Here is a 21,859-nt window from a genome sequence, read left to right on the forward strand (position 1 = left end):
ATGCATCTCGCAGATGACGGCATTTTCGACTCGTGACGTCCCGCTTATTTTTACGTACATACCTTTAGTATCCAGACAATTATATTTATATTGCATAACGAGCACTAACCTGTTTGGTTTGAGTTGGTGTTTTAAGTCCACTTTATGCACAGTAAGGCTAATCGGGACTGGACCTACAGTTTAAAGTGGGATCCGTACCACTTGTGCCTCCACCGGGTATCGAACCCGGGACCCCTTGATTACAAGGCAATGACGCTACCACTGCGCCATGGGGGAGGCCCTAGCACTAACCTGTGTTGTAAGAGTTGTTCAAAGTAGTAGATGATAATTACAGAAGAGTAACCACAGCACACAAAGCACTAGCACGGAAAACTGTTCAAAATACATTTCTTGAATAAAACATTAAAAAGTAAGCATTATACTAAGAAGTTTCTTCTGTGCTTACCATTTGCTCCTCCCTCTTTAGCAACTGTCATTTTCCTCGTTTCTGATTGGCACAGGAACTATCGCGCTATCGCTAGCGTGGGAAAACTAACAGGTTGGACCAAATGTTGCTTACTGCGTCTCTAGTTTCCGCTATAACTGCCGTCATTCTGAAATTATATTAAGAATTGAGAAAGTGACGAATAGAAATGCAATTTTTCGTAATGTTTTATATTACAAGATAATTATTTTGAGTTCTTTGTTTTGTTTCTACCTTATGCATATGCTAATCGGGACTGGATCTACAGTTTAAGTGGGGTTCGGACCAGTGCGTGCTTCCACAGGGTATCCTTAATTATATGGCGAGGACGACAAGATAATTAATGTTAATGTACTCCCCTACCCAACAACTGGATCCCTCTTTACCCTGTGAAAATATTATTTTGCCTCGCCTAGCCTCTAGCGAACAAAATGGATATAATAAAACTTGTTTACATCTAATACCACTAGCAACTTTCTATTTTCTTCCCTTTACGTTGTTTTCAGAAAATTTTAGGGTAATCGCGACGATGAGGATGAGTGATAATTAGTTGAAATTTATGTAGCGACTTCACAAATAATACCCAAGCCGAAGCCAGGACTCGAAATAGAAAATTTTGGTGGCGAGGTCGTCATTCGGCCACCAAGCCAAACACTAGCAACTTATACAAGTAAGAAATGGATTATTTTTGTTACTGATGTCGTGCCATGATTTTCTAACTTCAAATACTTTGGATTCTCATCATGATTGTGATTTCATGACAGAAGTTTAGAAAGTAGTATGTGTGAACTATTGACAAGACCTGCAAGAAATGAACAAAGAAGAAGTTGTCCCGGGAAACGGAACAATGAGAATGCGTCATTAGAACTCTGCTGGGATAAACTTGTTACGTAAAATGAAAGAGGAGAGTTTTCTGTTTGTCCTCTACTTCAATGCTGCTTATAATCACAGACAGGTGCAGTCACATATGACGATGACATAGCTAGTATAACTGAAACAGAACCATGATATAAATTGGTGCACGTCACATGACAGAAGCATTGGTTTGAAGGGCTAGAGCACTCTGACGTGTTACTCTTGAACAGACTATGGATCTTCGACTTTTGTTATTTTCTCTTGTGATTGGATTTCCGTCTGTAAGTTCTGTTTCAATTTTAAGATTCTAGCAAACTTACTGTAGATATTTTCCACTCTTACGGCGGCCGATCCTAGTTCTGGCAAGCAGGGGTGCCCATCCCCCCGAAGACCAATGGTGCATCCTCCCCAAATAATATTATTCACAACCTCAAACCATATCGTAATCTCCACAAAGTATTTAATTACGACAACGTGTCTACCTAAAGTAACTTTTTCCGTAGCATTACCGAACACTTAATTTGATCTGCCCCTCCTCTCAAAACAGGAGGCCCATTACTCAAGACCACCCTAAAATCGTCCATCATAATCGAGAATATCGCTTGTTTTGTAATGCAGCTATAGTATAAAACTTCACATTCACCTCATTAAAGCGCTCAAAACGAATCCTATGAACACATAATTGCGAGCGAAGCGATCAAGAAAATTTTTACATCCATTTCTTTGCAGGCTTTCAAGAATATTAATTTAATAGGATGTGAATACATTGTTAGTGTTTTCCAGCTTCTCCTTTGGCACGTTCGGGGTCGAAAACGTGTGGATACCATATCGGTAAATACAGTCTCCAAAATGTAATGTTCGAACTCTCTCTCCTCTACAGAAATATTTGACAATGTAAGATTTAACACTTTATGAAGATCTTTCTATCTCCCCTTTAAATTTAATACTCAATCAATTCTAGACTTACTGTTGATATTGTCTCCTCCAAAAAAATAATTCTCAGTCTCCACACCAGAATTTCCGCAACAGTCTAAGACAATAGCAATACACAAGATTTGGATATCCCTCTCAATTTAACACTCATCCCCCCCCTAACTAAAATACCCGCCATAATCTTAGACCTAGAGTTTGATACCGTCCCCCAAAAAATTTAATTCGGAATCCCCCCAGAACCCTCATGTCAATTAAGGTCTAATATGTAAAAGTTGGATATTCCCCCCCTCCCCACCTTCGATAATACCCTTAAACACTTCCATATTTTCATCTAATGGATTAAATATGGTGCATTTTTGCAGCACACATTGTTTCCTTCAATTATTTATTGTCTAGCTACATTATATTTATCACAGATCACAAACAGATGAGTCAACTCCTGGTTTTGAAAAGGTGCCTCAAACAAGGGTGACATCTACATAAGAAGAAGATTAGCCCAGATACAATTACGTGTATATTGATATACTCAATGTGAAAATATTTACATCGTGGTTACAAAAGACGTAAATATTGAATTTCCAATTTAGTGTCGCTATTGAATTCGTTTATGGAAAACATCCAACCAATTATCTTGAAACTGTTAGTACTTACTGAGTTTATTATTAACAAAATAGACAATTTTGAATATTTTGAATATTTGTACCTTATTAGAGCCCATATACACATAAAGTTACTTTGTAAACTTTTCAAATTAGCGAACTTATACACTTGTTCCCCTTCATCCAATACAACATGCAGACATTTTACCCCATCTCAAATATGATTACGTCCACAACGTGGCCGAAGGTCTCGCATACGAGCGTACAAGACGTGGCTAAAGGCCACGTCGAAAGTGAGCGACTCTTAAAAATAAACCCACAATAAAAAATATATATCTAACTATTTGTCTTTTCTACTGTTACGGTGGCCGATCTTAATGCTGGCAATGAAAGCGAGGAGCGGAGAAGCGACCAATCCAGCACGATAAGAAACGCAGCAGCCAGTAGAACGAGATTCACGTAGTACTTCTTACCGCCGCGTCGTGTCTCTCGGCGCCACTGCTATTGTCTGGTTGGTCTGCGGCCTAATCCCCGTTCCCCACTTCCCTTACCAGCAGGGGTGACCACAGGATGCGGGGGGATTATGTCGCAGGTTACGCCATTCTCGCATTGAGTATATACCAATATATACGTAATTGTATCTGGACTGAATCTTCTTCTTATGTAGATGTCATCATTGTTTGAGGCACCTTTTCAAAAGCAGGAATTCATTCATCTGTGTGTGATCTGTGAAAAATATAATGTAGCCAGACAATTAAGAATTGAAGGAAACAATGTGTTCTGCAAAAAATGCCCTTGGAAACGGTTTTTAAGGACGTGGAAAAAGGGCATTTTCACCCTTAAAAAAGGGGCTAATTGAGTGAATTTTGAATTTTCTCGGTCTTTTGGGACGATTTCATGGGGTGGGGTCGTAATTGGGTATTTTTTGGCCTCCGGGGCTTCCTTCATGGAGAACATTTATGTCAGTGAGTCAATGGTGGGATTGGGACTATATATGTATATACTATTGTATAACCTGGATCAGGAAGCGAAGTCATTGGAAGTTGGTCGGGGGATCTTAATTTACACATATACACACACATACACAAATATGTTTATATGTATGAATTATTATATGTTATACATATCTATTATTACATATAAAAATAAATTAATAAAAATTGAATATGTATATTGTTAAATATATATAAAATAATGAATTTGTTACTTTTATATACTGTATATCAGGTATTCATAAAGCAGCAAAGTAATTCCTTTAACAACTGGTCAAAAATGCCAATAAATTACAAATAATCGAAATTATTTTATTACATATAAGATTAGGGCCTCCCCCATGGCGCAGTGGTAGCCTACTTGCCTTGTAATCAAGGGGTCCCGGGTTCGATACCCGGTGGAGGCACAAGTGGTTCGGATCCCACTTTAAACTGTAGGTCCAGTCCCGATTAGCCTTACTGCGCATAAAGTGGACTTAAAACACCAAATCAAACCAAACCAAACATATAAGATTTTGTAAAGTTTTTGATTTTATACTTTTATCTGTCTTGCATTCTCATTTTACTTTCATCTTAGCGATTAGCCGAAAGTGGCAGAAAAGCGAAGTAAAAATAAAGCAAATAAATCAATCGTTTTACTTTTATTGTACATATATTATTAATTGTTTAGATCTGTTAGTGGTCACTTGAAAAAGAGAGAGAGAGAGAGAGAGAGAGAGAGAGAGAGAGAGAGAGAGAGAGAAAACATGCAACACTGACATGCATGATTGATATTAACTTTAGTAAATTATATTTGAACTCAAAACTAATTGCTTATCTTTTTTATTATTCAAAAAAATTCTTTTCCTCAAAATATTTTTGTGGGAAGGGAATCTTTAGGCCAAGGTGATTGGTAGGGGGGAAATCCACCCTGTCCCTCCCAGGATTTTACACTCTGATGTGGATCAAAAGTAAGTTACATCCCTCCTGCTAAGATTGTTGTTTCCAACACTTCAAGCTTTCATAGTTTGTTGAAATAAAGCGAAAGATGTCGCTGTCAAGAGTAAGAAATTGCATTCCTTTTTGTAACTGATTAGTGGTGATTGGTTCTTGTTGAGTTGGTGAACTTCTAACCGCTATTTTTGTTTCAATTCATACCTATGTTTCAGAGACTGGTTCTGTTTATGTCCTCACAGTAGTGTGTTTGTCTTTAACTTCTCCTAAGTCAATACTTCCTAACGTATCATGTGTTTGGGGAAGGCGTCGATATGTGTAAAGGAATGTTGGTGAGTGCATAGTTAGAGATCGGTTATTTCATCGAACTATCCAGCCTAACTATTGCCTATTTTGGGGGGAGCAGGAAAATGTTTATATTATCCTTGCCTTGACTCATCTCACCCAACAGATCGTTAGGTGCCTGGGCTTGCCCCGAGTTGATAGCTTCCTGGAGATGATGCCTGCTCGAAAAGGTTTATTGTATATATGTGTAAAGGACTAATATATAGTGTATAGTGTAAAGGAGGATATAAACATATGGTGTGGGAGAATTATTTAATGGTGGCTGAGGCTCCACCTCGTGTAGTGGTCTGGGTACAATCTGCTCTTCTGTGTAAAATTCCAGGGAGGATTACATTTGCGGTGGGCCAGGTTCCACCATGTCAGAATCATATCAGGTACCTAGGTCGTAGATAGTGAAAGCTGAAGAATCTATGAGTAAAAGGAACCGAATTACGATAAATCTTGTCGCCCACTATGGCGCTCTGCCGTGTAGAACATTCCATTCATCTCTCGGAGTGGATCCACCCACGCTCAGCTCGGAACACTGTAATCTAGATAAACATTGGCCATCATTCGTGGTATGGCCATATTTGTTTCACAGAACTTTTAAAATTGACCATACTCATGTTTCTATAACATAATGCTTTTGTTTTAATATTAGGGCACAGGAATGTCAAAGAAAATAATGTTAATCATTTGCTCCTAATTTATTTCAGGCTGTACCAACACATGTGCTTCTACATCCGAAAGATGTTCTTCTGACACAGAGAGATATTCTTTTGAAAGGTAATGAACGTGACGTGCTGCTGAGTCCAAGAGATGTATTGCTTAAGCGCAATGCAAAAGATGTTCTACTGAAGCGAAGCGCTCCGGATGTTCTACTGAAGCGAAGTGCTCCAGATGTCCTACTGAAGCGAAGTGCTCCGGATGTTCTGCTCAAGAGAAGTGCTCCAGATGTTCTACTGAAGCGAAGTGCTTCGGATGTTCTACTGAAGCGAAGTGCTCCGGATGTTCTACTGAAGCGAAGTGCTCCAGATGTCCTACTGAAGCGAAGTGCTCCGGATGTTCTACTGAAGCGAAGTGCTCCGGATGTCCTACTGAAGCGAAGTGCTTCGGATGTTCTACTGAAGCGAAGTGCTCCGGATGTCCTACTGAAGCGAACTGCTTCGGATGTTCTACTGAAGCGAAATGCTCCGGATGTTCTACTGAAGCGAAGTGCTCCGGATGTTCTGCTCAAGAGAAGTGCTCCAGATGTATTGTTGAACCAAAGGGATGTACTTCTTAAGAGAAATGCGAGAGATGTGCTACTCTAAGGTTCTAAATACAGATTTCTGACAAACAGGACGTATTTATTTATATATCATTTTTAGCCGGAAAGTAACTGCAATAAATTTAACTCTTAAGCTAACTAACTATATGCACAAAATATATTACCATACTTTACGTAGTCAACATCCAAATGATTTTACAATAATAACTTATTTATCTGTTATTCTTGTACGTAGTTCAAAAAAAAATTGGGTTACATTGTAAATAATATACCTTTTTACTGTAAATAATAAAGTATAAGATAAATGACTTTAAAATTCTGATATAACTTTCATCCAGATTATATTCTTCTGAAAAGATCCATGCGTAATAACTTGAAATGTCTCATTTTAGGCCGTTAAGTAATGGTCGGTATGGATCGACTTCGTGAGAAACATAGCTGGTTCAAAAATCAAGATCATTATGATATTGCTACATCAAGATGAAATATATTCATACAATGAGGACAGCTACTATTGGTAACGCTCTCGGCTTGTAGTTAAGGGGTCATCTGATTTGATACCCAGTAGAGGCACACAGTGGTTCCGATACTCCATCCACATACGTCATCTTAAAGCTCAAACAGCTTCAGTGAGAATTCTGGGTACCCAGAATTCCTTGGACCGCTCCTGATTGGCTGCAGTTCATTGGATCAGAAGCCATGATGTGATGGCACTTTATTATCATTTGTACATGGAGCATATGGTAGATTAGCCTGTCTGTGCAAATAGTAAATTTGAAACAAACATTGATTTTGACAACGGCGTAGTTAGTTCGTTCTCTCTCTGAACTTGTTTCAAGGAAATATCTCTGAACACAGCAACTTAACCAGTAACTCATTAGTATACTTCATTGATGAATGTTTTGTAATTTGTTTGCTCATCTTCATTTGACATTTAGTTTGTGACGGGATTGAAACTGGTCGATTTGGTATATTTTACTTCGCTTTTCTGCCACTTTTGGCCAATCCCGAAGATGAGGATCAGTGATGCTATAGTTAAATTGACGAAAGGACACACCTATGCCCAGCCTGGGACGCCTGGCGTCGTAGGTTCGGTGTGCTAACCACTCCGCTACTAGGGTCGGGGACAGGAAGGAAGAAAATACAAAACAATATTCCTTTCAAATTATACACTTCCTCCTAGGTGCGTGACGCACCTCTGAATACAAACAGGATCCAATAGAAAACAAATAAATTTTAATATTAATGGAATGTAAAACAAATCTCTTAATTTATTTTCCGTACTTGAAAATCACTTTACAGGACTGTTTAAAGCACATATTTATTTATAAATATAAGTTACAGATAAGTATTTATTGTGAACACAGATAGAATCAGTGTAAAATAGATTTATGTCTCTAAAGTTTGGGACATTGATTATGTTTACGTACAATTTTTGTAACCTGTGTTAATCATCGAAAAAATGACCAAATATAGCTTAAGAAAGAAATGGCTCTTCTCAGGAAACGCAATGAAGGAGATGTGTTGTCTGGAGTTAACTGGGGGTCAGAAGCAACTTCTCGGTGAGTGTAGAGAGGTGAGTGTACTGGGAAAACTGGCTCGCTACCCGAACGCGTCATACCTTCGTTGCTACCAGATAAATTGCTAGATGTGGGAGTACCGGAGTAGATGGAATTCACCTTCATAAGTACCCGTATATCGTCTCCTCCCTCCAAAGACTCAAAGCGCTTTTCAGGGTGGAGAGTGTTGGGATCGTTTCCCTTGTGATCTCCTACACTGTTACTCTCAATGTTCTCAAGTTTCGTGATCAGCTCTGGGAAAAGGCTATAGAATGCTTTCGTTGATGAAGTGGCTCTGCTCATGATGGAGGACTCAGAATTGTCGCCAAACGAGTTCAATTCACTAGATATCTTTTCTTCTGGACTCAGGATTTTGCGACTGTAACGTTTGTACAGAACAGAAGCGCTAGAAGTGTTCGAGAGAAGAATGCTAGAGGAGGGAGAGTTTGGAGGGGCTAAGAGTTTTGGTTTCAGTACTTCTTCTGTGCAGTCATCACCAACTTCCACGCTTGGTGTTTCTTGCAAACTTCCAGACCCGTTTGTGTTAGTAGAGTTCAGAGTTACCGCTGAGAGAGTGCTGGGGTTAGCAGTAATATCCCCAGAGGAGTTGTGTCCTGCTCTGGTCTTCAAGTTAGATTCATCTGGGTGAAGATCCTTCAAAAATTCTCGCCTGTTGAAGCAGCTAGACACGTGTGAAGATTGAACGGATTGACCAATGTTATGAGATAGTGACGCCAATGCCGACCTGGCTTCTTTTGGAGATTTCTCAGTGGCGTCACCTGCAGGAGATAAAGTTGACGAATCAGAAACTCTCTTTAAGGATGCTACTTTCGTAGTTTGCATAGACTGGGGCAAAGAAGGCAAAGAAGAAACTTTAAGACCCCTTGTGGAATTGTCCAGGTTCGATTTTCTCCATAGAAAGTTGGTCACTTGTTCGCTTGGTGCAGCGTTGAGGTCAATCACTTCAATGGCCCTCCCGCTTCTCCTGGTATCAATCGGCAGGCACACATTAGGACGTTTGTACGTGAGAGGTATGCTGCGATCGGACAGAGTCAAGCAGTCGGAGGACCAAGATGACTTTGTCGATAGGGAAGTGGATGCAAATCTTCTGCAACTCAGTTGGGGTACTTGGGTGACTGAGAATGAATACGAAGGGCGATGCAGCATATCTTCAAAGTGGCGGATGGAGTCTTTGAAGTTCGCCTGGCAGCCGGTATCGACATGCTTGCTTCCAGAAGACGGGACATGGACAATGGCATCTCCGTACCTCTCACTAACACTTTCCTGAAGCTTCAAACCTCTGCTCCTTTGCTGATATTGCATTGCTTCTACAGATGCATCCACAAGCAGATTGTTGGAGGGCGATGCCGTCTGCTCTTTCTGCATAGGTTCGTCTGTAATTAGGCAGCACGAGCCAAAAAGAATGGGAAAATGCATCAATTTGTGGAATCCCGTGAACCCATGTCTTCTTGGCTTCAGTGCAATTCCTGCCATCAGCCTCCTGCAACGTGAGAAATAACTTTGGCAGTATTTATTACACCAGAATTAAAACGAACCATCTTCCAGTTTGGGAAACTATTGTAGATATTGACGAAATGGCCTGGATGAAATATCCTGTATATTTATGCTATGTCTTCTCAATGTACGTCAACTTTACTTAAGCAACTTTTTACTTCGCCATTTCTACTTAATCGCGAAGATGAGGATGACGGGCGAGAAGATGAAATTGATGAAAGGCCAACCACAAAAGCACGTGTACTGGACAAAGCAAAACACCCACAGACGATTTGACCGGCTGTGAGTGCAGACTTCCAGAGCTTCGTTAGACTGCAAAGTACTGCGTACTACGTAAGGAAAGGTTGACATTTGAAAGTCCTCAAAAAGGGTCATCACTTGTACCCATTTCTTAAATATACTCAGTATTAATACAGACCTTCTCAGTCTAGATAATTCACATTACCTATTCCGGAACAAATGTGTCCCATTTTTTAAAAACACGATAAGTGTGGTTACATTTTGCGAGATTGAATTTTGAAGAAATGTCAAATGAACGAATTTTGATCAGCTGGTAGTGTTGTGTAAAACACAAATTTGGATCGGAGTTATTTAGCATGTAAGCATGATATGCATCAGTACGTACACTGCCTATCTATCGACAAGGGAAATTTGACAACATAGCGCCAAGATACACTAAATAAAGTTGCACTCACCAAGGTGGTCGAGTGAATTAAGAGTGTGTTTCGCAATTTCGCAACCGATGGTTACGGCTTAGAGTTCCAGCATAGACATCACCTCCGCAATTTCAACAAATCCAAATCATCACCACTAACCAAAACTGGCAAAAGAGCGACGTAAAATAAGGAAAATACAAATATTGTCACCACCCTCCGTGGTAGAGTGAGTGGTCTGCGTAGTAAGTTAAGAACACAAAGTTTCTAAATTCGAAACCTGGGAAGATGTGGTCATTTGTATTGTGGTATTAATCTATTTCATCAATTTACCATTCTTCCTCGTCGTCACGGTTAACCCAGGGAAATATAAAAGCGTAACGTAAAGCACAACAAAAATATATCTAAATATAGGCATTCATATTAATTAGGTTATTAGGGTATAATGATATTGATTAAACAGTTCTGATGTTTGTAGTTTTAATATATTAAAAATATTGATCTACGATTAAGCAATGCATCTTATAATCAAATATCACGTTGATAAGCTTGACTACACTTGTAGCAAGCGTAATACAAACCACTGGTGGAAGGGGCCTCATCTCCCACACTGGTAGTGCTTAATATTATTACATAGGTAACTTGCGAGTACTTATCCCTCTACTTATTTTAACACTACATTACCTACATTTCGAGAGAGCATTCTCTCGTCTTCAGACGAACACAGAACTTGATGTTAAACGATGACAATCGATAATGTCCAATTATAGAACTATTGCCACTAAAATTCAGAGAATTATAACATGTGAGCGGGTACTTTCCATTTTTCATAGGAAGGTTTTGTAACGGATTTCAGATGCTTCCATGGACGTCCGCAGGATTTTTTCCAGGGAGGGGCAAGGAAGATATTTTTTTGGTTGACTTTCATTTTTCAGGGGGGCCACCCCCCCCCCCCGGACTCTCATGGATGCTTCCTAAGTAATATATTTGCTTATAACATCCGTAAATACTCGTATAATAAGATAAACATGTTGGCGGCATTATTCTAAAGACCAGTATGACACTTTTCTATTCCGTGGAAATTTCGGTTATATTATTCATTCAAGAGTTATTCAGGGTAAAACATTCTGTTAAGCCAAATGTAAACACTACTTTTAAATGTAATATATTACTGTGTGAGAAAGAGAAGAGAAAACTTTAATTACAAGAAATATATATTTTGGTGTGAATACTTTGCGGGGGAAAAAAGAAAATCGTATTTATTCCTAAGAATAAAATAAGTTATCGCCATTTCAATGGACTGCAGCGGAACGATCTGGCGACTATCTTGAATCAGCAATTTTTCATAGAAAACTAACTACTTTTTTGACACTCCCATCATATAAATGCTCGACCGGCGCCTAAAACTCTACAAGGAGAAATTATTCTAAGCCGTTTGCCACAACAGTGATAACAAAAAAGTTGATTAGCTCATGTACTATTTGAGTATAATGTACATTAACATGAAATTTCACCACAAACATTAATATTAGGTGTAATTATTTTGTTCTAATACTCGTAACATAAAACTGGCCAACTTATATCAGCATTAAAATGAAAACCGTTCCGGCCAGTTGGAATATCAGGATGCGGGATGTGTCTGAATTCAAATCTTTATGGTTTCGTGTACATACTCAAACAAGAAGTGTTTCGTCTATTTCTGAACAAGCATTTTGTGGTCTCCCACTGACTTTCTCTTTTCATGTAAACGTTTGAAAGTTAATGTCTCATTACAAAATGAAAATTGTAGTTGCAATTAACATACTGAGAGAAGTAGTCTATTTATTATAATATCATAAGCATTGGAAATAAAAACATTTTTTGTTACTTGACCTGATATCTATGCACGCAATTTGGAACTACTTAGTAACTGGTGAAATTCCGGAATATGATTGGTTAGAATCATCGGTGCAGCAAGGAGAGGGTACATTGTTCCCATATTTCTGGGAGGGGTACTCCCTAAATCCTTTGATCCGAATCGTACCCCTTGAATCCCCCATCAAGGAATTTGACAGACGCAAAAATTTGTTGTTCAGAGACTTATATTTAGTATATAGTGTGTGGGCGTACCCGATGGCGAGTGGTAGCGTCGTAGCCTTGTAATCAAGGGGTCCTGGGTTCGATACGCGGTGGAGGCACACACCGCGCTACGACGCCACGGATCCAGGTTCGAATTCCGTCCTAGTCATGGGTGTTCTATGTGAGAGTCCCTTTAACAATTTAATCATATCGTCACTTATCCTCATCTTCGCTATTACCCAAAAGTGGCAGAAAAGAGATGTAAAACAAACCTATAGAACATACTAATTGAACATTGTGGTACTACTAGTTAGGTCCCTTGCTTTAAAAGGTAGTAAAACCGCTTTAAATTAGTGCAAGGTGATGTATCGAAACCCTAGAGCTTATTTGTACATGTTTTCAAAACCTGTTAAAATTATGTTGAAAATAGAAATAATTCTCTTAAAAAATCAAAGTTGTTTTCTGATTATTGCATTTTATTGGCAGAAAGAGATCGCATATTAAAAAAAAAATGGAGAGCCATGTGGACTATTCTAAAATGGAATGGCCAATATTAATATTCATATTAATGCGTGTCCCTGTGTTGACACGCTTATTCCCAAACATGCAGAAAAATCATACAATCACGCAAATATTGAACTTTACACCTCTCCAAATCAAAACGTTTCCTAAGCCACTGGTAAGAATAGAAGGAGATTCATATAATGAGCTATTTAAAATTTTATTTGGAAGTGGGTGAATTTTTGTTAAAAGCCTATCTCTCAAATTTGTCCAAAAGTCTCTCCCGCCTACAGACTTCACCCATGGAATGCGTTTGTACCATTACCGAACACATTCGCAGTGGTAGCATCGTCGCCTTGTAGGCTAATCAAAGTGTCCCGGGTTCGATACCAGGAGGAGGCACATAGTAGTTCGGACCCCACTTTAAGCTGAAGGTCCAGTCCCGATTAGCCTTACTGTGCATAAAGTGCACTTACACCAAATCAAAATTTTTAAGAAAATATTTTCTTTTACGTAATGAGAGCTTCAAGAATTGAAAGATATTAACAACATGCTGACAACTTCTGAACAAGCATATGTAAGAATCCAGTTTTATAAACACGTAGGATGTGAGCCGGCCCTCGTGGCGTAGTGGTTAGCACATCGCACTACGACGTTAGAGATCAAGGGTTCTAACCCCGGCCTGGGCATGATGTTTGTGAGTGTCCATTCATCAATTTCATCACATCATCATATCATCCCATTAGCCAAAAGTGGCACAAAAAGAGAAGTAAAATAAATCAAATCAATCAAAACACGTAGAATGTAAGGGGAAAATGGATGAAAATAGTCATGGACAATTTACCTAACAATACTTATACATCCCACCCACAATTTTAACTTGTAGCTACACGCTAACAACAATAGTCATAATGTTTCCTGGCTGGCATTCCTATTTTACATTTCTATTGGAAATATGAATTTTGATTCTACGTTAGAACATACCACCTATTATACTTTAAATTATGTGCACATTTGTGTACCAGTGTACCACAGATATGTATTAGATTATGAAATAGACAGGCTGTTACCTATATCAGTGTCAAACTACATCAGTTATCACTCAAATTTCACCAATCACTACATGGTAAAAAAAAAAATCCTCAGCCCATACTTGCAACAATCGAATTTTATTTTTCAAGGACCAGAAAAATATAAGTACTTACAAGTTTCCTTAGCTTTGAGCCAACGACACAGATTGTTGTGGCTTTACATTATTGCTGGGACATATAATTTTCAGGGTTACGATGTGAAAGTGACACGATGAAAAGTACTTTATGCTGGAATAGGCTACTCGCACTGCATTTTGCAGACTAACGATGCTCTGGCGTCTGCACTCACGGCCAGTATAATCTTCCGTGAGGCTCGTGTTGTGTCATACCATGCTTGTGTTTGTCCCGTCATCCGTTTCATCTTGTCACAATTTATTCTCATCTTCGCGATTAGCCGAAAGGGCAGAAAAGAGAAGAAAAATATGCTATATCAGTCAATAAATAAATTTTACTGTGCTTACTTCTGGTAAACATTTTAGAGCCTCCGAGATGGAGTAATGGTCACGTCCATGGACGTCCGCAGGATTTTTTCCAGGGAGGGGCAAGGAAGGTATTTTTTTCCAGGGGGGGGGGCAAACGAAGGCAAATTTTCCCCAAAATAGTGTTGTTCCCTAAAAAACATTGCTTAAATTTGAATTTATGGTGTTCATGCAATAATTAACACATATTATTGTGGCTAAAATGAAATTATATGTGTGAAATACATATTTTTTGGTTGACTTTCATTTTCCAGGGGGGGCACGCCCCCTTTCCCCCCTACCGGACGCCCATGGCCACGTCGTCCTCTTTTAATCCCGAGTTCGATACCCGGCAAAATTATTGTTTGGATCCCACTTTAATCTGAACTATAGGTTCAGTCCGGATTAGCTTAGTATAAAGTGGACTTAAAAAGAAAAAAAAAACTCAAATGAAAGTATAACTTTCAAATAGCTTATGGGAAGTAGGCCTATTACTTTCAAATAGTTTAAAGAAATGTAATGATCAAGCGTTATATTTCTCAAACGCAATAAACTAGTAAACAAAGCCCCCTTCTTTGAATTTGAATGAACTCAATGGATATGACGTTTGACGGAGCGAAAGTCATTAACACAGCACTGTACCGACAAGATTGATACTTGAAACTATTTAATATCATCACACAAAGATTGTTGATGGAAAAAAATAACACAGCATTAAATCACGCTACGAATAACAGGCGCGACAATGAATCGGGCTAGTTTGCAACACTGAATATCGCTAGTTGTTTGTTGCGTCAGAGATAACACATGACTAAGGCTCTCTCGTAACCCCTGTTTTACCACTCAGTTATGTTGGAGACGTGTAACGGGGCGCAGGTCACAATCGCTGTAAAAGCGTATAACAAATACAAGTCAAGTGTCCGCGCAGTCCTTTGGGTGGGTAGGTTATACATCACTGCGAAACCTGGCGACAGGAATTTAAACCACCTCTTCCATGCGGTCTATCGCCCGCTTTAGACGAAAGCATTTTTTTTCTTTTTTATAATTTTTCTTAACATTTATGCCATGACCAAAATGCTATCGTGTATGTTGCTAAATTTTATGGCATTTCAGTTGCCATGGTATATTTCATGGCATTTCTCAAGGATAGGATCCGTCCTATTTCCGTAGCATAACCAATCAGATGTGTGTGTGCTCTAGGTCACGGGTGCAGATGTAATGTCGGCCGCGTGAAATGTAAACAATGTATCACTTCAAATTTTTAGAAGCCGATAACTATTCAACTGAGGTAAATAACGTTTCATATAAAACGGTATTAGGTACAAAAGAATGGCGCTGTTTAAATACATACGTACTTTATTACGTATATAGTACACGTTTGAAAAAAAAAATATTTTAGTAGTTTAAATTGTGAACACTGTGCACTCACCATAGATGGTGTAACTCGATGTGACTTTCGTGCTGTTGTATTACACATTGTACATTAAAACCTCGTTAATCCGGACTAATGGGGGATAAGTTGACCGGTTTAACGACAGTTCGGATTAACTGAAATAACCTAAAAGACAGGGACGTCGTTAGGGGGGGGGGGGGGGCACGCGGGGCCACTGGCCCCGGGAAACTGTTCTGCATTTGCTGGAAATTTTACTTTGATGACAAATATTGCAAAATAATTCTTCAGTAAATTTTGCTTGCAGTTTGAAACACTTCTTCAATTTTCCGTAACACGAACCCAAGCAAGGCATTTCTTTTTTATTTCCCTCTTTCTTGCTTGTTGAACACAAACAGATGTATTGGGAGGGGATCCAGTTAATGGTTTTGTGGTCCGCCCCGGTCAGGGAAGTCTGAGACCTATTGAAAATGCACTTTTCCTCCCTGCTGTACACCAGATCCAGGAAAACCCGCAATTTCTCTTCATCTGGCCCTGCACTGGCTCCATGGGCGCCGAAAGGACGACACAAACAGGAAGATTTAGCTACGAGTGGCTAGAACTTTCTGCGTTAATTATTTTATGGTTCAGAAAAGATATCCCCATGCGTTTCAAATTCCAAGAACAGAATTCTATTGCTTGTCCCTTTTCCGGCGAGGGAATGAATAAGATAGCGGTTCTTCTCACATGCACTCAACCCTCCTGCTCATGACCTGCCCTGCAAGGAGTAAAGGCCACTTTCTGAAAATTCGGAGAAACATCGAAGCGGTCGGTTCATCTGTTGATTTGGTGGACAGTTGATATCTGTCAGTTTGAAGTAGGATTTGTTGTTCGAGTGGTGGTAAACTTCGGTAAACGCGAGAATATAGCATAACGAAGTATTTCTGATCTCGTTTTCCTACATCGCAAGTAAAATGTCGAATGAGAAGCTGCCAGATTGTCTTCGTCTGGAAACAATGGATCAGGATCGACTGATCGACCAAATATCCAACATATTGGCATTCTAAAAGAGAGTCCGACTACCACACAAGATCCTGGGTTCGACTCCAAGGGTGTTTGATCTCATGTATAATGAAGAATAAACCACGTTTCAATTAAGGAAGGAAACTAGGTATGTAGCAATTGTTTTTACAGCCGTCTGCATGCTCTATAAGTATTATGTTACAAAATTTGTATATATTTCTGACTTTCTGTGATTTTTCTTCATTTAGCCTCCACCTACAAACGTGGAATCTGCTGCTGCTTAGGTGGCTAGGTTGGCTAAACGTACAAATATAATTAATCCCTAGTCATACAGTAAATAATAGTTATAATATAATCATGAGTTATGGAGAAGCAAATAACTTATCAAGCATTTTCTGTTTCTATTTGTTGTGCAGTGATTAACAAGGTGCATTACGATGCCAGGGGTCCTGAGTTCGAATCCCGGACTAGGCGTGCTTGTTCGTTATGATGGTCCTCTCATCAATTTCACATCACTGATTGTCATCTTCATCTTCACGATTACTCAAAAAGTGTCAGAAAAGCGAAGTAAAGTAAACCAAATCAATAATTTATATATTTCTATATTACGCCGCTTTTCTACCTCTTGGGTTAAATGCGACGATGAGGATGAATGATGAGCCGAAGGAATGGCAATGAGACAGACATGATACAACCATGCCTGTCCAATGTCCGAACCTTGGACCTCTGGTTTCGTAGCGTGTTATACTCAGTGGAATTCTTAGGAAGAAAAACTGTGAAAGTAGGGTGAAAAGAAGCAAAGTTGTACGAAGCATAAAAAGACATGTTTAGTTCTTCTAAAACCTTCCAATTATCGAGTTCGTGTTTTAAGTCCACTGTATGCACAGTGAGGCTAATCGGGGATGCGAACAACTATGTACCTCCACCGGGTATCGAACCCGGGACCCCTTGATTGCAAGGCGGCGACGCTACCACTGCGTCATCGAGGAGGCCGAGAAAAACTTACAATTAGTCAGCAAAATTAACCCATTATGTACCAGCGTCCTATAAATAGGACAGTTGATTTCTTAATTTTTATTAAATGTAAAACTAAGTTTATGAACAAGCAATTGTTTTATTATTCAATAAAGCATATTAATAACTATGTTCATAAATAAAGATAACAATTTGGGTTGAGAACAGCATAAGTAAAAGTACAGTTAATTAAAGCAATATTTAGAACTATGTCATGGTATCAGTTTCATTCATCTAGTTTGCAAACAATATGCAGTGGGCGTGTAAAAATGTTATATATAACTTTGAAAGGGTCTCCATACGATTTATATGAAAACTATCTCAAACCCACGAGGTTTTTGTCTTTGTGGAATGGTAATGAAATTTGCTGTCCTATTTATAGGACTCTGGAACTTAAAGGTATCAATTTCATCTTTTTCCTCACATATGTCTCTAGCTTCGTTGCAACAGAAGACAAACGAGTAGCTGCGTATGCAAAGCCATTGTGATTTTTGCGTGTCAGGAGGTAACAGCTTGCATGTTACAGTGCCCGTTATCCATAATTCTTACCTTTGTCGACATGTTTAGGAAGAGGCTTACAGCAAGTGAAATAAAGGATATTCTCCTTGATCCAGCGGTAGCTGACAACTCTGCAGAACTGAGTGTGGTGGTTCTGCCTCCCGATAATGACATCAACAGCGATGAAGATATTTTTGAAGATGATCAAATAAATGATGTGGACGTTGCAGATGTTCCTGGTGAGTTACTTCTGCAAATTGTACCAAATGAAGAAAACACGGAGTCTTCTTCTTTGAATGTGGAAGAACCTGAAGAAATCCCTACACCTGGTTGCAGCAAAAGTAGAAAGTTACGAGGGGGAGTGAAGAAGAGGCAGCTATCAACATGTGATGTAAATTGGAGGAAATGTGACCCAGTGCACACCAAATTGCAAGTTGAAGGTATTTGTGCAGAATCACAGGCAGCCGATATGGAAACTACATTGGCAGACAAATCTCCGCTTCAAGTTCTTGAAATGTTTTTCGATTGCGATGTTTTGAATTTGATTACTACACAGTCTGTGAAGTATGCAACAGAAATATAAAACGAATTGCAGTTTTCTCTATCAGTTGATGAGTTAAAGCGATTCTGTTACTATCAGGCTATCACAAAGTGCCCAGTGAGAAGCACTTTTGGAGTGAAGTTGATGATTTATGTGTAGATATTGTGAGAAAGGCTATGCCAAGTAATAAGTATCTCAAAATTAAGAGTTTTATACACTTCAATAATAACAGCAAAGTGAACGAATTCAAAGATAATCGAGGTTTCAAAATCCGTCCACCATTGGATGCTGTAAATGAGAAATTCCGAAGGTGGGGCATATTCGAAAAATATTTGTCAGTGGATGAAATGATAGTGAAATATTATGTCCGCCATGGACTGAAGCAATTCATTTGGGGAAAACCAATTCGATTTGGATGTAAGATGTGGGCTTTGTGTGGTGAAAGTAGATACTGCTTTAATTTTGACCTATATTGTGGTAAAGACGTAGCACACAATGAAAGAGAAGACTTAGTTTTGGGTTCCCTTGTTGTGCTCAATATGTTGGAAACAATTCAAGAGCCAAACAGCTACTGGGTATTTTTTGATAATTTATTTACCAGCAGAGACTTACTTGTGCACTTGCGAGACAAAGGCATTAGAGCTACAGGTACGTTGAGACAGAATCGCCTTAGTAAGTGTCCCTTGAAGGATTCAAAATAATTGAGTAAAGATGCAAGGGGCACATTTGACTACTATTTTGATGTGAAAGGAGAGATACTATTTGTCAAGTGGAATTATAATAAATGTGTTGCTATCGGTACCAACTTTGATACTATTGAGCCATTGTGTCAAACATCACAATGGAGCAGAACAGCTAGAGCGAAAATTTCCATCCCTCAGCCACATATTGTACAGTCATATAATAAATACATGGGTGGCGTTGACCACCACGACTGCCTCGTAAACAAATACAATGCTTCTGTTCGAGGTAAAAAATTGAATTGTTGTCTGTTTACAAGAATGCTTGACATGGTAGTTGTAAATGTGTGGATTGTGTACAGAAAGGTATCACAATCAGGAATGGACTTGCTGGAATACAGAAGATCAATTGCAGTGGCATATTTGAAGGCAGGACAAGGACGTCCATCTGCATTTGGAAAACCCACGAAAACATCATCACAATCCACATTTCAAGATGTGAGGTACGATGGCATTGGATATTATGTTGTGCGAAGAGATAAACAAAGAAGGTGACAAGGACTGAACTGTAAATCTAAACCCTTAACATTTTGTGAGAAATGTCAGGTAACATTGTGCAAAGATTGTTTCACACCTTACCACACACAATAAGCAACCAGAGTTCCATATATGTATTGTTTCCTTTTCTTATTATTTGAAAATGTATGTGTATCGTGTGTATCAAATGTAATAATCAATAAACAGAGAAGTAGTAATACAAATTTTAACCAAGCATTGGAACTTCTTATATCTTAGGTTCTGTCAGAAAGGTGCATATGTTGAGTATGATACCCTATTGTACCAGCGTCATATTTTTAGGACAGTTAATTATATGAAACTGGTAACAGGTAAATTTTTTATTGCTTCGTGGATCACTTTAAAACAACCCACTTATCATATCCAATCAGAATTTCAGTCAATAAAATGAAAAGAAAAAGTGTGGTGCTTAAAGGGTTAATATTGAGGGACAAGGCCTGCGAAGAGTTCTTTCATTCGGTTGCGCGTGGTCATCACATCAAGTCCCATAGTTTCAAGAGCAGAATTTGCTTCCATATCGCTTTCAAGTACTTCCCAAATTCTTCTCACGATCTTGGAACAGCGCAGAAATTTTGGAACTAATACAAGCAGGCACATACCCAGGGAAGGGGCTCGGGTGCTGCAGTCCTTTCCCGAAATCCTACAAATATCTGATTTTAATAATGTGTAGTAGTAATTAAATTTACTTCATTAACAGGATTAAACATCTTGTATATGGTAAGTTGCAATATCCAAGAAATTCATCTTCAGCGCATTTACTCCTCCCCACAAAATTTTCGTCTTTAGATGGCGGCTGCCGATAAAGGATAAGCCCCTTCTGAAATCAAATTCTGCCTACCGGCCTGACCACCAGCAATCGAACCTTGAACCTTTCGATTGATTGATTAATTGAACTGGTGTTTTAAGTCCACTTTATGCACAGTAAGGCTAATCGGGACTAGACCTACAGTTTGAAGTGAGATCCGAACAACTATGTGCCTCCATCGGTTATCAAACCCAGTCAGGTTGTTGAACCTGCCGAAGCAAAGATGAGAGCTTAATTATTTGAGCGTGTGGGAACTTTGTTTTATCCAGTGCCATCATATATTCAGTTTTCCACACACAAATAAGATTAATTTTGAGAAATTGGACGTGTGCATATAATTTCTTATCATCATCATTTCCCAAGTGAACAATCAGATGCCATAGAAGACTCTGGCCCGCCCCTTGAACTAAGAGATACCGGATTCGATTCCGGTATGAACTGTATACATGAGATGACTAGCTTGAACTCATTACGCACACATTTCATATTTGCACTGTTGCCAATAATTGTAAACCTGGTTCCAGCACTTTATATCTAAAACCACGGAAAAGGATATTATCTACTTCTCAATTTTTTCTACCAAATTTACAAATCTAGAGACTAATAACATTGTTCTTGGTGTATCAGCCATTAAGCTAATGAGTTCATTCTGCATTTAGTTTCCCGAATAATGGCTGTGTATTTCGCGAGAGTATATCCGTAGACTATTGGGGGCCACAGAAGAAAATAATGTTCCTTTCCAATTTATTGATTGAGTTGGTGTTTTAAGTCCACTTTATACATAGTAAGGCTAATCGGGACTGGTTCTACAGTGTAAAGTGGGATCCGAACCACTATGAACATCCACCGGCTATCGAACCCGGAACCCCTTGATTACAAGGCGACTATGCTACCATGCGCCACCGAGGAGACCCTTCATCCTTTTCTTTCCAAGACTAGGGCTATATAAATATATATATACACACACACACATACATATATAATGTATGTGTACAGCATAGGCCTATATGATGTATAAATAGTTTGTTAATTTATAATAGTTTGATAGAAAAATCTTACGTTTGGCCCCGCCAAACTGATCAACCTAGCGTCCCTGCTAAAAGAACAGAAGAAAGTGCATTTAAACTCCGTCTATAGAAACAAAATACG

General features: G+C 38.9%; 2 protein-coding genes across 2 annotated transcripts; one reads left to right on the forward strand and one right to left on the reverse strand.

Moving 5' to 3' along the window:
* Window positions 1-1,492: 1,492 nt before the first annotated feature.
* On the forward strand, window positions 1,493-6,541 carry LOC145987243 (uncharacterized). The gene is made up of 2 exons (XM_083121761.1): window positions 1,493-1,599; window positions 5,816-6,541. The coding sequence occupies exons 1-2, from the start codon at window positions 1,552-1,554 to the stop codon at window positions 6,410-6,412; spliced, it is 645 nt and encodes a 214-aa protein (XP_082977887.1). The 5' UTR covers window positions 1,493-1,551; the 3' UTR covers window positions 6,413-6,541.
* A 1,229-nt stretch (window positions 6,542-7,770) lies between these two features.
* On the reverse strand, window positions 7,771-13,833 carry LOC145987244 (uncharacterized). Its single transcript, XM_083121762.1, has 2 exons — window positions 13,726-13,833; window positions 7,771-9,429 (listed from the first exon to the last, which is right to left on the reverse strand). Exon 2 carries the CDS (start codon window positions 9,420-9,422, stop codon window positions 7,821-7,823), a length of 1,602 nt encoding a protein of 533 aa, XP_082977888.1. The 5' UTR covers window positions 9,423-9,429; window positions 13,726-13,833; the 3' UTR covers window positions 7,771-7,820.
* Between the last annotated feature and the right edge of the window lie 8,026 nt (window positions 13,834-21,859).

Source organism: Lepisma saccharinum, chromosome 4 (genome assembly GCF_977018435.1).
Source record: "Lepisma saccharinum chromosome 4, izLepSacc3.1, whole genome shotgun sequence".
NCBI lineage: Eukaryota > Metazoa > Arthropoda > Insecta > Zygentoma > Lepismatidae > Lepisma > Lepisma saccharinum.